Consider the following 16,799-nt stretch of genomic DNA (forward strand, 5'->3'; position numbering starts at 1 on the left):
TACAAAGTCAACAAAGCGCATCTTTACTTTTACTGTTCCATTGAATTTACAAGAAGCGTCAACAGATTGTTTACTTCGATAGTTCCATCGAAACAAGAAACATCATCAACAGATCCAAGTCAACAGAGCGCGTGTTTACTTTTACTGTTCCATTGAATTTACAAGAAGCGTCAACAGATTGTTTACTTCGACAGTTCCATCGAAACAAGAAACATCATCAACAGACAACAGATCAACGTTAACTTTGACTGTTCGGTCGAAGTTTCAACACATATTCAAGGTAACTTGGAGAATAGACGATAAGGACAGCGATTGAATGCTGCAGGTGTTGGTCTATTTTCAGCTTTTGGTTTGTCAAACCAAAACAATGGAGAATGCCAGGTACTACGGCATGTACTCAGTTAATTTGGACTGAGCTGCAACCATAAAATAATTATATCTTCACATGGGCTATAATAATCAGATCAGAATATCATATTGCTCCAATGCTCCTCACGCATGTTCCTTGACTTGGAAAGAAAAAAGAAAGATCAGATTGATCCAAGACTAGATAACAAGGAACTTTTGTGCAGAATATATGGGGACTGGCTTCGCCTATTATAATCGGTACCAAACAGAACACGAAAAGCATGTGAAAGATTTTTCTACGATTTGATTGTGCATGATATCGTATACACAATAAACTAACAAAAAAATTGGACATGGATATTGGACACCTTACCTGCAATGTTTTATTCACATTCCTCCTGTTGTTGAGAAATCAAACCCAAAGCTTATACCCTCCATGTCATGTATGATCTACAGCTCAAGAGTTCAATTGAGATTGCTTATTATCAGATCAACATTAACAGATTTCTTTCAGATAATGGATAAAACCCTGGCCTCTACACGAACTGACATTAACAGATAAATGAAGGATTCAGTACCAAAGAAGAATACCTTAATTAATCTGTTTCAGCCAGGAGATTTGTCAGTCACCGAAGGAGATCACCTGAGCCAACACTATTAGACCATTGGCTTGTTTTCATTTCTTAGTACCTACGAGAGTTCATGGTACAAGCTTTGTGCTTTTGTATCCTGTTCAGCCATCAAGAATTGCTGGGGCCTGAATTCTGCTTCGAGTATGAGCCAGCAACATGTCTTGCATCTGTCAGCTCTTTGACAACAACGGCCATGGAAGGCCTTTGGCTTGCCTCCTTTGCTGTGCATCTAAGAGCTAATGACAACAGCTTGCGCACTTCTTCCATTTCATGTGTTCCATATACTTCAGTAATGAGAGCTGGGTCGCAAATAGTTTCGATCTGATTAGTCTCATTCAACTTGGAGGATACCCAGCTAACTATGTCCATGTTGCCAGGGAATGAGGAATCCACAGCCATCTTTCTGGTGATCAACTCAAGTAATACCACACCGTAACTGTACACATCGAATTCTGTGGTAGCCTTGGTTGAAAAGGCCATTTCTGAAAGAAACCATACAACCTATCATATATTACTGTACATCTGTATCCAGATGCTTGATTCAAGAATATGAACAGAATGAAACTAGAATCTGCGACTCATAACATGTTGAATATGATCAATGACAAGAAGCTATCTATCCCCCCAAATACAGTAGCGGAAAATAGAAATAAGTAGTTGATAATAACAAAAATACAGTTCAAGACTGAAGTTTCTTGATAATTCAAATGGCCTGCTAACCTAGTTCACATGAGTGGATTCTTTCATAGCGTTCAGTTTGAATGGTTTTCAAGGCCCATGGGAATGGATTGGGAAAAGCTGGTCTGCATCATTACCTTTAGAACCAGTTATAATTGATGTTGTATTACTTCTTTCTCAAAATATCTAAGACAGCTGTCATTAACAAAAACATATATTGAATATCAAATTATGCAGACATGCATATGTATGCAACTTCATCCGTTATGTGTGGCATACTTGTATCACACGCTCTATTCTTTGCCAAAAAAACTCAGATGTAGCTGCCGAATATTAACACAGGTCACAAGAAATTCCAGACTAAACTAGAAGATGAGAAAAACCTATTTAACAAAAACATTTCCACTATTTAATAAATATGCAAAATGCTCACAAGGGAAAGAAAAATGAGAGGATAGTAGCTAGATCACAAAGACAATATGCAGCTTCGTTTAACCCTTACCTGGGGCCATATATCCAATAGTACCAACGATTCCTGTGGTCTGTAAAGCAGCAGGATATTGATCCATGAGCTTTGCAATGCCAAAATCTGAGATATGCGGTACCATGTCGTTGTCCAGCAATATATTTTTTGGTTTAATATCTCGATGTATGATAGCAGGGTGACAGTCATTATGGAGATATGCTAGACCATGGGCTGTTCCAAGAGCTATGCTGTAGCGGATGCTCCAGTCCAAAGTTGGAGTGGGCTCAGTCCCATGCAACACATCATACAGGCTACCATTCTCCATAAAATCATATAGGATCAAACCATACTCATGCTTAAACAAGAATTCATTAAGTCTTATCAGGTTCCTGTGCCTAATTTGACCAAGCGTCCGCAGCTCGCGGATCATGCTTGCATTTGAACCCTTGTGAGCAGCATGTACAAGCTTCTTTACAGCATATACTTCTCCTGACCTCAGTACTGCCTTGTAGACAATTCCATGGGCCCCGGAACCGATAATGTACTTGTTATTGAAGTTTTCAGTCACTTCTACAGCCTCATTTAATTTAGAAGAAGATCCTTGAAATAATATACCTAAATCACTGTTAATCTTAGGCTTGAAATTATATTTTAGAAGGACACAGAGTATCAGAAATGCACCAGCAAAAACCGAACCAAGAACTATCATAGCAACCTTGAGTGGTGTGAGTGCACTTTTTTTACTCATTGAACCACAAGGTCTCAAAACATTAGAACCTGTGCAAGATGAATCATTTTCATGGCAAGAGATACATAGATCTGCATTTCCACTAAATGAACTTGGAGTGGAATTCAGAAACCTCACAAGATTTTTTGGTACTGGTCCACTAAACATGTTGTAGGAAACATTCAAGAAATACAAAAACTGTAGGTTTCCTAATGAAGCAAGACCTCCGGTGAGGTTATTAAATGACAAATCTAAACTCTGCAGCTCCACCAAATTGCCTAGTGGTGGAATGTCACCAACTAGTCCATTTCTACTGAGGTTTAATGCAATGCCCAGTTTAACTAACTTTCCTAACGATGAAGGGATACTACCCCCAAGAATGTTGCCACCAAGTTGCAGTTCAATAAGCATATCCAACTGAGATAAAGAATCAGGTATACCTCCACTGAATTTATTCTCCTGCAACCGTAGCTGTGACAGAAATTTAAGGCTACTTACAGTTGTGAGTGCCGAACCGTTCAAAGAGTTGTAGCTCAAATCAAGCTTATATAACTTGGAGCATCCAGAAATTTCCACAGGGAGTTCACCATATAGTCTGTTTCCTGAGAGGTTAAGACTACTTAAGTTCCCTAAGTTCCCAATTTCTGATGGTATTAGACCAGCAAGCTTGTTCCATGACCAGTTCACAAATGTAACATTGATACATTTGCTCAAGCTAGCAGGAATGTCCCCACTTAATAAATTATAGCTGAGATCAATATAATTAAGACTGCTACAATTTACAAATTGTGGAATTGATCCAATGAGATTATTTTGGTTGAGAATTACTCGTCTCAAAGTTGGGCAGTCAGCGATACCAGATGGGATGCTACCATTGAGAAGATTTGAACCCAAGTTCAAAACTTCCAATCTTCCCCCTGAACAAATTTTTGGAGGGATTGTGCCAACAAAACTATTGTTTATGAAATCAATTACGGACAAACTGCTATTTACACCCAACCCCTGTGGTATGACACCAGTGAATGAATTATTGAATAGCGTAATTTGCTGGAGCTGCTTCATCTCAGCCAACACTATAGGCAGCTGCCCAGTGAAATTGTTTTTATAGATGTCGACAGATAGTAGGCTTTGGATTCCCCATATATCTTCAGGAAACTCCCCAGTGAGGCAATTCTCAAAAAGATAGAGCTTCTGCAAGTTCCTCAGGTTTGCTAGTTCTTTTGGTATAGTGCCCTCGAGCTGGTTTGCATCTAGATGCAGCCATATCAGCAATTGGCAGTTACCAATCTCAGGAGGGATTGTGCCAGACAAGGAGTTCTGGGAAAGTACAAGGTAAGAAAGGTTTCTCAATAAACCGATTGAACTTGGTATTTGACCGGTGATACTATTGTTGACAAATGCAAGCTGTGTCAAGCTGCTGCAATTCCCTATCCACACCGGGATTTCGCCTCTGAGATAATTGAATGACAAGATGAACTCCTCAAGCTTGCAGTTCTCAAATCTGAAATTGACCTCGCCTGTGAAGCTATTGCGGGAGAGATCAAAAACCCTTAATGCTTCAATATTGCTCAATGTATCTGGAAGGATCCCGCTCAATCGATTACGTAGTAGATGGAGCACCTCCAGTTTGGTGCAGTTGCCAATGGAACTGGGCATTGGTCCTGATATACCATTACCTGATAAATCAATGACTTTCAGGTGCTTCATGAGTCCTATCTGAGGACCTAGAGAACCAGACAATCCAGAATATGATAAGTTAAGAGAAACCACATTGCTCATTTCATCACAATCAACTCCTTTCCATGTACACGGAGTTGCATCATCAGCACTCCAATTCGAGCTTATGGAGCTGGGCAGTATCAGAGTCTTGGCTAGATCCAGAAGAGCCAGGCCATCTGCGCTCAAACTACAACACAATGGGGCCAAGCTGAACAAGACAACCAACCAACACCATATGTGCAGTCCCATTATGCTCCTGAAATCATAATCCGTCGGAAATCAGCAAAAAGATGATATTTTCCCCATTATATGCATATGTAGAACAAAATCCACATCCGCAGGCAATACAGAAGAAGCAAAATGACGCATTTTTTTCTACGAAGCATCTAAATATTCCAAGAAACCCATGGTAACAAACAAGAAAAAGATTGAGCTTTTCCTAGATACTCACGAGGGAGTAGTGAGATCCAGACTGGACTATGGTCAAGAATATTCTAAATAAGGAGAAGATTACGATTGAAGTCGACGCCTTTACACCACCTTTGTCTGGTCAGCAAGGAGTCTGCAGCACCGCGGAATCACAACCAACCTCCTCCGGAATACCGCCATGCCCTGTAACTACGCCGCCGCCGCCGCCGCCGCCATCCGCGTGCTCCGCTTCGGCGGCGAGACCCACGCCGCTCTCTCCGAGTCTCCGACCCGTCTGTGCCGTTGGGCCAACTCTTCTTGGGCCAAGCGATTCCATCCAAGAACCACATTTTAGTAGGCTTACTTTCCCAGGCCCAATCATCCAAGTATCCAACAGAAGAAAAAGATTAAAAAAAGATTAAGACATCTTGAGCTGGTAACCTAACCTAACCAAACCAATCCCTCTTCATCCTCCTGCTCCTTCCTCCATTCGCATTTCCATTCCTCTGAAACTCCTTGCTCTAGACCATTAAACCGTCTACTACGATTGTCAAGACATTCGGGTATTGAAACTAACAACATATACTATGGTTCAATCTTCTGCAGATCTACTGGGATTAGGAAGCACAGGGACAGGGAAAAAAGTTCACTAGTTCAGTGTGCAAGAAAATGGAGAAAAAAAAATGGCTATTGAGGCAACTCATTAGCAGCTTGCAAGAAAAGAATTTTGGACTGTGGCAGTGAGTCTGTGACCAAAAGCAAAAGGAGAAATTAAGAACGTGGCTTTAACTAAGCACAAAGATTCAGAAAATCCTTACTGCCAACTCAAATCTTGGGCGCCTTTTTGCGACGATTCTTTGCTCGTGCCGATCAGACTCTTGCAAGGACAGTTCTTTCGTAACTGTCAAGAGCAGAACGGCTGAGAAGAAACTGCAAAGGGCAGTATATGCTTTAGTGCGCTAGTACTGGTAATCAGAGAGTTAATGATAGATCACGTACGAGTTGAGAGTAGATAACCTGTACTAGCTATTCTAGAATCTAGACCGGGCCAAAAGCCTAATCGCTCTGAAAGCTACACATCAGCGAACAACCTGTGTGTCGTGGGCCTGATGTTTCTCGAGCAATTGGAGTTCAGAGAGTTGCAGGAGAAGAGTGATGACAGATTGACAGATCGATTGACAGCAACCCATAGCTTCATCAACGCATATACCTCTACGACTTTTGCACCTATGGCGTGTGCACTACTCTCGCTTAATCACACTAGCAAATCGTTGCCCATCAAACAGATGGGGAAAAGTAAATTAATCAGTCGGCTCATTGACAATGGGGAAAGTGGTTGATTAATTAGGACGGGCAGCCGCAACAGTAGGTAAAAACAAGGGAGCATGAGCATAGTTAATTCGTCACGAAAAGGATGGTGGATGGATGATCATGGAGGTCATTGCTGACTATGAAATCTGTAGTATATTCTTTGCAGCCGTAAGAAGAACTTGCACGAATCGCGCACGATCGGATCTTGCTGTTTGCTCGTGTGAATTTCAAGGAAGTCTTCTGCCCGGTTTGTCAATATCAAGCAGCCATGCTTATATATTGCCAGTCCAACTTGAGGTACTGCAAGGCAGTACGGTGAATTCACAGTTCCTACAGTATTTGCTACGGAGTCAAAGCAAGCAAGTTGGGCACGTGGACAGTAAAAAAGGAAATGCACATTTCATTCTTTCTTAATTTGACTCTGATTGCTATTTTTTTTTCTCGTAGAGTTCGAATAGTTATATTTACTTTTTGAAAAGTATACTACTACATTTGTTTTTAATAATAGATGACGCTGTTAACTTTTTTCGCACATTTAAACCATTTGTCTTAGTTAAAAAAGTTACATATTAGTATAATTTATTTTGTTGCGGGGTTATTTTATCACTCAAAACTTTAAGAATAATTTTGTTGTGGAGTATCTTATATATTTGCATAAAATTTTCAATAAAGACGAATGACTAAACATGTGTTTAAAAGTCAACGCATCATCTATTGAAAAACAGAGAAAATACATACTTATTCATTTTTTTCCACGGAACATCAAGCATGATCTCTAGTTATGGCAGTTTTTTTTTGACACTGTCATGGCAGATCCAAATTCAAGTATTTCACTTCTTTTCCCGGAAAAAATAGATAGTAAAAAATGCATCCCAAATGGGCCCTTCTTTTCTTAAACGATCAGGCTAGTGGCCCGGTTATCCATTTGCTTACTCTTCCATTGTAAATATATAGGAAAAAGTACACCAAAGGTCCCTTATTTTGTCATTGAACTACAAAATCGTCTCTCAACCCTAAAACTAGATATATGACATCACTCAACCTACAAAACCAGATTAGTTTAAATCCTTAGATGGTTTTAACCCAGTTTTATGCAACATGGCAACTGTGTCAAATGTGGGACCCACATAAACCCCACATGTTAGCTACTATTTCCCCTCCCCTCTCTCTCTCTTCCTGTCCCCCTCTCCGCTCTTTCTCCTCGACTTGGAGCATGTGGCGAAGACAAGCGGCGGCGACGCTAGGTGGCCAGTGTTGCGAAGATGGCGTGCGGTAGCTGCTGCCGCGTTTCCACCGCCCACTCGCCCGCTGCAACCTTTCCACCGACGAGCGGGCGAGCTGGGCGTGGGCGGCTGCGACGTCATCGACGCGGTGGGAGGAGGGCCAGCGTGACGGCCAGCGACCGGTGAAGAGGAGTTGGGCGGTGGCAGCGTCACCGACGCAGCGGGGAGGAGGGCCAGCGAGGTAGATGCAACTGGTGGTTGTTCGCGTAATCTTGCGACGGCGAGGATAACCAGCTAACGGTGAACATCTACCACCACCAGGGGTGTGCTGCGGCTGGTGGAACGGTTCGTACTAATGGTGTTAGCTCCCAATGCGATTCCACCGTTGCGGCGCCCGCCTCTCTCCGCGCCCACCACCGCGGTGGTCGAGCAGCCCAGGAGTGACGTCGCCCGTAGTCCTTGATGTCATGCCAGCGGTTGATGCAGTGGGCAGGAGTTCGTCCACACTATAGTCGCGTACCAGGAGAAGCTGCAGGCCACCACCGCCGACGTGTCGCAGTGCGCGCTCGCCTCGCCGAAGCTGAACCAGGAGATGGAGAAGCAGCGCAAGGTGCTCATCCGGAGCTTCTCGCTCGCCAAGAACCTATGTCTTTGGCGGCGAAGCTGGCACGTCGCGGCTGGCCAGCTTGGGAGAGAAAAGGAAGAAGGGATCAGACAAGTGGGCCCCATCTTTTTATTATTTGATTATTTTTTGGATTAAACTGCCATGTGAGCGCTACGTCAAAGTCACCTGGGATGAAGACCTGGTCAAAAGGGACATGCATGCGCCATGTCAACCAAAACTAGAACAATACCACCGAGGGACCTTGTTTGCACTGGTTTTGTAAGTTGAGGGATGCGTTGTGTCTAGGTTTTTGGTTGAGGAACGATTTTGTAGTTTGGTAACAAGATGAGGGACCTCCGGTGTACTTTTTCCAAATATATATGCCCATCGTAGAAAGATGTACATATACTGGGCTAACCGAACAAAAGAACGAAAAAGTCCAATTTTACTCCTAAAAAAAGTAGAGGTCGGATCTTATTAGTATCCCTCAACCGTAAAACTGCATATAATGATTCCCTCAACTATCAATACCGATTAAATTTACCTCTCCAGGTGTTTTGGATAGTGGTTTTATCCTATGTGGCACATGTTGACCTAGTTCTTTTCCTACATGACGTTTATGTGGCATTATAATTAGGAAAAAACCGTGGAACCCACGTGTAAGTCCCCAATCTCATTGTCTTCCTCCCCTCACAATTCCGGCAAGATTAGATACTAGAGAGCCTAGCTAGCTTCTCGACCACCGCCGTAGCGTGGGGGAGAGGAGGCGACGGTGAAGTAGCAGGAGGAGCAGAATCTCGTTGGCCGGGGGGGGGGGGAGGGGGGGTCACTGGTGAACCCCATCACAGATCGACGACGATAGTGCTGGCCTAAGAACCGGTTTTGGTACTTCAAGAACATGCCCTTCATCTCATCAAACGAATTCACCTCAAATTGAGAAGGACGCCTTCCCCGAACATGCCCTTCATCTAGCGTGGCTAATGGGTAGGTGATCGCCCACAGCGATCACCCCCCATCCCCCTCTATACGCTCCTCTCCCCCTTCCTCCTCCCCTTCTTCTCTTCCTACTACACCATAAATTTTTTAAAAAATAAATAAACAAAGTTGGAAAAAATTATGTATAGAAATAAAACATATAAAAAATATTTGAATTCAAATTCAAATTTGAAACGGGTATGTAAACTTTTGACTTATAAACTTTCGGTCTATAAACTAATATTTGAATTCAAATTCAAATTTGAAACGGGTATGTAAACTTTTGACTTATAAACTTTGGGTCTATAAACTAATATTTGAATTCAAATTCAAATTTGAATCAGGTATGTAAACTTTTGAATTATAAACTTTGGGTTTATAAACTTTAGGTGTATAAACTTTAGATGTATAGAAATACTATATATAAAAAATATTTGAATTCGAAATCAAATTTGAATCGGATATATAAACTTTTGACTTATAAACTTTGGGTGTCTAAACTTTAGATGTATAAATTTACTAAAATAGGAAAGTTATGCGGTGCCAAAAACGGAAACTACGTGGAGGAGGGGGGGGGGGGGTGATCGATCGCCGTTAGCCTTTTCGCTTCATCTCATCAAACGAATTCACCATGGCCCAACCGACAGGCGGGCCTACTTATACATACCATGCCACTTACACTTTCGTCCTTGCTTCGTGTAAAAGGATTAACACAGGAGTGGCATGGTTGAAGGGAACATGCCTTATAAGTTGGTTCCACTCGTGCTAAACTAGCAAGGTGGTACTAAACATGCGCACACAGCTCACATGAGCCACACATGCCTCATCCTAATTGGGCCAAGATGTCACATCGAGTGCGGAGACGGTGTACGCTCCAGGGACGAGGTGTCTGGGAGCGATGGATAGCGAGAAGCATGTGGTGGGTTCCTGATGGCTGTTAGCGGAAGTGGACACAATATCAGCAAAAACATCATTAAAACTATCGAGGGAGTCATTTTGTACAATTATAGTATTTGAAAGAGTCATTATATCCGGTTTTATAGTTGATGGATATGAATCATATCTGCCCAATATTTGAGGAAGTCAATTGGACTTTTCAAGCAAAGAAAATGGAGCCCTCTCAATCCAATTTTTACTAGGCCGGATCATAGCCTCAAACACCACGGATGATCCAACCATATCGCCTGGTCCCAAGATTGTTAAGGGGCGATCGATCGCCCCTAGCGATCAGCCAGTCCCCCTCCCCTCCCTCCACGTGGTTTTTTTTTTTTTGTATCACATTACTTTCCTATTTTATTAAATTTATGCACCTAAAGTTTGTACACCTCAAGTTTACACATCTAAAGTTTAGAGACCCAAAGTTTATAATTCAAAAGTTTATATATCCGATTGAAATTTGAATTTGAATTCAAATATTTTATATATATAGTATTTCTATACCTCTAAAGTTTATAGACCCAAAGTTTATAAGTCAAAAGTTTTACATACCCATTTTAAATTTGAATTTGAATTCAAATATTAGTTTATAGACCCAAAGTTTATAAGCCAAAAGTTTACATACCCGTTCAAATTTGAATTTAAATTCAAATATTAGTTTATAAACCCGTCAAAAGTTTACATACCCATTCAAATTTGAATTTGAATTCAAATAGTAGTTTATAGACCCAAAGTTTTTAAGTCAAAAGTTTACATACCCGTTTCAAATTTAAATTTGAATTTGAATTTAAATATTTTTTATATATAGTATTTCTATACATAAATTTTTCCAACTTTGTTTTTTTTTATTTTTTTTAAATTTATAGTGTAGTAGGAAAAGAAGAAGGGGAGGAGGAAAGGGAGAGGAGGGAGCGTATAGGGGGGAGGGGTCACCCGCCCATTAGATTTACCCCGATCGGTCCACATCAAGATGGCAAGCATTCTTTGCAGGAATAAGATCACCGGAGGTCCCTCAACTTAACAGCGAGATTCTTTGAGGTCCTTTAATCACAAAACTAGAAATCTCCGCCCCTAAACTATACAAAACCGTGCAAAAAAATGTCCTTAGGCAGTATTGATCTAATTTTTTCCCGGTTTGTCTGACATGGCATATGGTGGGATCTGTTTACACCCAAATTTGGCACCTATAGATGAAATAGGGGAAAATTGCTAAAGTTTGGAAAGTGACGGGTTTCCTTCATAGGGCCGGTCAGACCGCAGGTGTGTGGGCAGTCTGACCGGCTAGTAGGGCCAGTCTGACCGCAGGTATGTGGGCGGTCAGACCGGCAGGGTCCGAGTCCGAGTCTGTTTTCGTCGGGTCTCGGGTTTCCTTGCTCGGGAAGGCATGTTTCGTGTTTCCTTTAGTTTCTATCCCGAGTTGGACGTGGAGAAGGGCCTGTAGAGGGAAAGACCAACCTCTATTTAAGGGACAAGGCCGGTTCATTGTAAAACCCCCGAATACAATCTATTTGAATCGTTTGTTTACTATGTTTTCTATTTTACCCTAGTTTAGTCCATCTTTATCGGTTTGCGCCGTAAACCGTCGGCCGCCGCTGCGAGAGTGCGACACCTCTTTGTAGGTTTATCCTGAAAACCTTCCGTTTTGCTCACGAGACGGGTAGTTATCTTCATATCGATCTAAATCGGCCTAGAGGCTGATTTTGATCTCTAAATCGGCTCCGCTAGCCGGTTTAGCTTTTCTTGTTGCAAAACCCATCTTGATTTGGCCCTTTGGCTAGATCGAGGTGGTTGGTGACTCCATATCACCGCAAGGCGTTTAGGTGTTGCGATCGTGCTTGTCGACTTGTCAAAAAAGTTGCCAACACGATTTTTGACGACTCCGCTGGGGAATTGATCTATTCGGCCATATTACGGCCGAATTTGGTTTACTCTATTCGTTTCGTCGAATCAGTTTCGGCCAAACGGCCGAAATTAGTCTGCACTTTAATTGCTATTGCCGCTGCATTGGTTTTATTACCAGATTAATCTATTCGGCGGTGAAGTTATTTGGACGTCCCTGAATCCATCTGAGTACTCGCTATCCAGTACGCCGTGTGTACCGAGGATCATCATCAGGAGGCAACAGCCGGATCGGCAACCTCGTTTCTTTTTGTTTCACACGGCGACAGAGAAAAGATCAGGCTATTAGAGCCGATCTACCGGGAGACAAGCAGCAGGACCTCTGCTTCTTTTTATTACTGTGCACGTGCTAAAAAAAAGGATCAGGCTATCCAAGCCGATCTACTGTTCGCATAAAGAAAAAATCAAAGCCGATTCATATTCGGCTGTTCTGTGAAAAATTCCAAATTTTTGCTAGGCCTAACCGGTTGATTACCAAATAGATCAAATACTTTTACCGAGTACAGTAGCATAGAAGGAGAAATTAAGACCGTATATTAATTTATTCGGTCAAATATTTCGGCTATGAGCTATATGGCCGGAATTAATCAAGGAATTTCGTCATCAACTATGACGAGTGGGAACGGGTTTAACAATATTACTACACAATACATTAGGACCGATCAAGGCGTTATCCCGCTACCTCAAGTCATAGTTTCACCAAAGGTAACTTCCGATTCGCCCAACCCATACTTTGCTATTCAAAAGGTTAGTGATCGTTGTGTAGATGCATATGCTACATCTAGTTTTGCTCCTATACAATATGCTTATAATGCTATGGGGGATCAACGGGTGTTTATACGGCCGATTACACAGGAATCGGCTATATGCAAAACCTAGATAACGGTATGACTGGTCATGGCATCGGTCTAACCGCATCCTATGCCGGTCAGACCGTGCCCACCATGGCTGGTCAGACCGTGTGCTACGCCGGTCAGACCGTGCCTACCATAGCCGGTCAGACCGTACCCTATTCTGGCCAGATCGGACCTCCTGTGGCCGGTCTGACCGCACCGTTGACCACCGGTCAGACCGGGCCATGGGCCGGTCAGACCGGTTCCCTGGGAGTTTCTCTAGGTTTTCATACCACGACTAGCAGTACTGATTTTAATTATTATTCATCACTTGTTAATACTGTTAGTCATGCTATTCCACATATCCCTAATGCCTACAATGATATTAATAGGGGTATCCTCCCGATACTAGGTATGGCCAATATAACAATATTGTGTCACAACAACCACCTTTTAGGCCACCAAGTCCACCACCAGATCCACCAAAGCCTGAAACTATGGAGGATTGGTTTAGAAATACTATCAGGGAGAATTTTGCAAAGCTAAGGAATCGTGCTAGGGAGTACCAAAAGCCGTATCCTGATTTTTATGATATTATCCCATATCCTCGTGGTTATAAAATTCCTGAATTTACCAAGTTTAGTGGTGAGGATAGTAGGACCACATGGGAGCATGTAGATCAATTTTTAGCGCAATGTGGTGAGGCTAATTGGGATACATGTAAATTGCGCTTGTTTTCTTTATCTTTGTCCGGTACTGCTTTTGCATGATTTACTTCTTTATCGGCAAATTCTATTTTTTCCTGGGCTCAATTAGAACAAAGATTTCATGATTATTTCCACACTAGTAAGACTGAGCTTAGGTTGTCTGATTTAACATCGGTTAGGCACAAATACAATGAATCTGTTGCTGATTATATTGAAAGGTTTAGAGATGTTAAAAACCGATGTTTCAATTTGAAAATAACTGACAAAGATTTGGCCAACATTGCATATGATGGATTGCTTGATTCTATTAAAAAGAGGTTGAATGGCCAAACATTTCTTAATGTTGATCATGTATTGTATGAAGCTCTGGCTCAGGAAAGCCGAGTGGATAATAATAGCTTAAATGCTAGTTTAGATGATAGTGCAATATCATGTGTAGCCGAACCAAGTGACGGTTCGGATTGTGTTAATAATTTGTGCAATGATGCCATAGCAATTATAGCCGAACCAAATGTTGGTTCGGATTGTCTTACTAGCTTGGATGATAATGCAACAACCATTATAGCCGAACCAAGTGTTGGTTCGGATTGTGTTACTAATTTAGACAATAATGGAATAGCCGAACCAAGCGATGGTTCGGATTGCGTTGCTAGTTTAGAGAATAGCATCATTGAAAATACAGCCGAACTAAGTGATGGTTCGGATTATATTACAAGCGAAAATGAAATAGTATTGTCACCTAAGACCGAATCAAAAATCGGTCATGTGGATGTTGGAAAAGATGATGACAATGTCTTGCGGGATAGTGGTGAAATAGAATCCAAAGTAGCTATGCATACATATCAAAGACCGTATCCTGAACACGTAGATTCGGTCCCATACCCGCAAGGATTTGAGGTGCCCAACTTCACGAAATTCAAAGGTGAGAATGCTATGACTACAATGGAGCATATCGGTCGCTTTATTGATCAATGTGGTAAGGCCGGTAGTGATGATTTGCTTAAGTTGAAGTTGTTTCCCTCTTTCTTTGACAAACTTTGCATCTACATGGTATAGTTTGCTTGCTCCTAGTTCAATTTTTACATGGTCACAAATGGAGTATGAGTTTCATGATTATTTCAGAGATGCAAGCTTGATGGAGCAAAGACCGAATGATACTTCATCGGTCACTTGTGAAACTATTTCGGTTACACCTATACCTAAGACCGGAATTGTTAATAATTCTCTCCCTACTAGTCCTATTGATGTTGACAAAAAGAAAGGGAAAAGTGTTGTTATTGGAGATCTTCGGCCCAAGAATAGGATCAATAATGCAAAGGCCGAAGATCGTAAGGTTACAAAAGATGAGTCATCTAGTTCCCAAAAGACCAAAAAGCCGAAGCTCACTTTTGAGATGCTTATGGCTAAGTAAAAGAAAGGATTAGCCGATCAACGATTTGATAACCAAGCTAGTGATTCAAAAAGACCAAGATCATCTCGTAGGAAGAGATTTGGTCAAACACCAAAGCAATCGGGGCCATCAACTATACCAACTCCATATAAACCTCCGGTTGTGATGCCACGGTATCCATATCCAATGTCACTATATGGTTATCCTTTTATGTATTATATGCCATGGATGCCTCAACCACCCATGTCATGTCATCAAGGATGGAGGCAATCACCTAGGACGGTACCAAGTCATTCTAACTCAAGATAAGACCGTTTTCCACGAAAGAATCGGTCCGGTAGATCAAAGGTGAAAAAGGTGAAGAAGGTGTAGGTGAGAAAAGAAGCCAAAGCTCCGGAGGTCGTTGTTGTCAAGGAGTCTCAAGATGTTCATGTACCTACTGGAGATGCCGTGGAAACCATGCAAGCAAAGGAGATCGAAGCTGACGCCGTGACTGTCAACATTGGTGGTCTAACCGAGACAGCTGGCCGGTCTAACCGCCAGTCTACGGCCGGTCTGACCGACCCTCCTGGCCGGTCTGACCGACGGCTTGCAGCCGGTCTGACCGGGCTCAGAGGCCGATCGGACCGAGGGGCATTAAAGGTGAGCGGGAAAATTGAGAGCAACACAGGAGCTTCTACTTCGACCAAAAATATTAAGAATCATTATTTAGCTCCTGGAAAACAACCACAGCCGAAGTGGATACCTTCTGGCTTATCTCGCTCTCAAAAGAGGAGGCTACAACGTCTTCGGGCCATAGGTAAAAAAGAAAAAGAGGCCGAAGATGTGGAGAACAAAACATGTAATAATTTAGAGCCTCGAACAGCACCTAGGCAAGTGTGGAGACCCAAAGAGGTAAAAGTTAAGAGACCAGTGATTTCCCATAGTAGAGATAAATCCAATTTGATGAGAGAAGAATCATCGGTCATTAGAGATAAGTCTCCTTCACATGATGCTATGGGTGTTAGTGCGGTATCCATCTTGCCTTCGAAATCGCGCAATCTAGAAAACCGATTTTGCTCGGGGGGCAAGACATTAATATGCTCGTGAAGAAACCAAGAGAAGATGAACGGCGATGGATACAACATCACATCTTTGAGCCGCCGTTTGTTGGATGCTAAGGCAAGGTATGGGTTTGTTGTGTTCAACATTATATTATATGCCTATGTCATGATAGAACATTGCTTGCTATCTAGCACATGTGTGTTTTTGCTTATCGAATTGATATTATACATACATGTTGCAAATGCCAGTTCTAAGTAGTGGAATTGGTAGGTTGGCATATAATTTGTTTGAAGTATGATTTGGCTCATGAGTCTTTGATATTTATTTAAAGCCAAATTGTATGTATTTTTATGGATCATCATATAAGATATAGATTTTATAATTATTGCACCATAAAAGTTTTACTTATTAGTAATTCGGCTAATGCCAATGGTCAATGTGATGATTTATTCTAGAGTTGTTTTCTTTAGAAACATTGGCATTGTTAATATTTTGCATACATGCTCAAGCCGATTACTTACATTTGTGGTTTATTGGAATTCATGTGTGTGAGGCGTATGACTTTGGTGATTCATTATTGATCATACTTTAATTAGCTAAGTGTTTTGATGCCATGATGATTATTGTTTCAAAAGCCATTTGAATTAGTATTCATCTAGACATGTTAATTGGATTTTATAGTTTTTCATATGTCTAGAGATAAGGAATTTTGGGCCAATAATTTGATACACCAAGCATCTGGCTATTATGTGAAGAAAAATTATATACTAAAGGCCGATGCTTGATTTCAAAAGTTTGGACAAAATTGGCAAAGTCATAGACCAGGGGCGGTCTGACCGCATTGCACGGCCGGTCTGACCGGTGGTACCGGCGGTCTGACCGGCTTTGCATGGCCGGTC

The 16,799-nt window shown here is 41.8% G+C and overlaps 1 protein-coding gene across 4 annotated transcripts; it reads right to left on the reverse strand.

Annotated features, from left to right (window-relative positions):
• On the reverse strand, positions 1-5,939 carry LOC127782514 (receptor-like protein kinase). Of its 4 annotated transcripts, none has more exons than XM_052309756.1 (5): positions 5,797-5,939; positions 2,161-4,826; positions 940-1,462; positions 722-798; positions 1-509 (listed from the first exon to the last, which is right to left on the reverse strand). In XM_052309756.1, the coding sequence occupies exons 2-3, from the start codon at positions 4,817-4,819 to the stop codon at positions 1,089-1,091; spliced, it is 3,033 nt and encodes a 1,010-aa protein (XP_052165716.1). In that variant the 5' UTR covers positions 4,820-4,826; positions 5,797-5,939; the 3' UTR covers positions 1-509; positions 722-798; positions 940-1,088. The 4 variants fall into 4 exon arrangements, with proteins under 4 accessions (XP_052165716.1, XP_052165717.1, XP_052165714.1 ...); XM_052309757.1 differs by lacking the exon at positions 5,797-5,939 and adding an exon at positions 5,111-5,707 and having other exon boundaries at positions 1-504; XM_052309754.1 differs by lacking the exon at positions 5,797-5,939 and adding an exon at positions 5,111-5,707.
• Positions 5,940-16,799: the final 10,860 nt, after the last annotated feature.

This window comes from Oryza glaberrima, chromosome 8, assembly GCF_000147395.1.
Source record: "Oryza glaberrima chromosome 8, OglaRS2, whole genome shotgun sequence".
NCBI classification, from domain to species: Eukaryota; Viridiplantae; Streptophyta; class Magnoliopsida; order Poales; family Poaceae; genus Oryza; species Oryza glaberrima.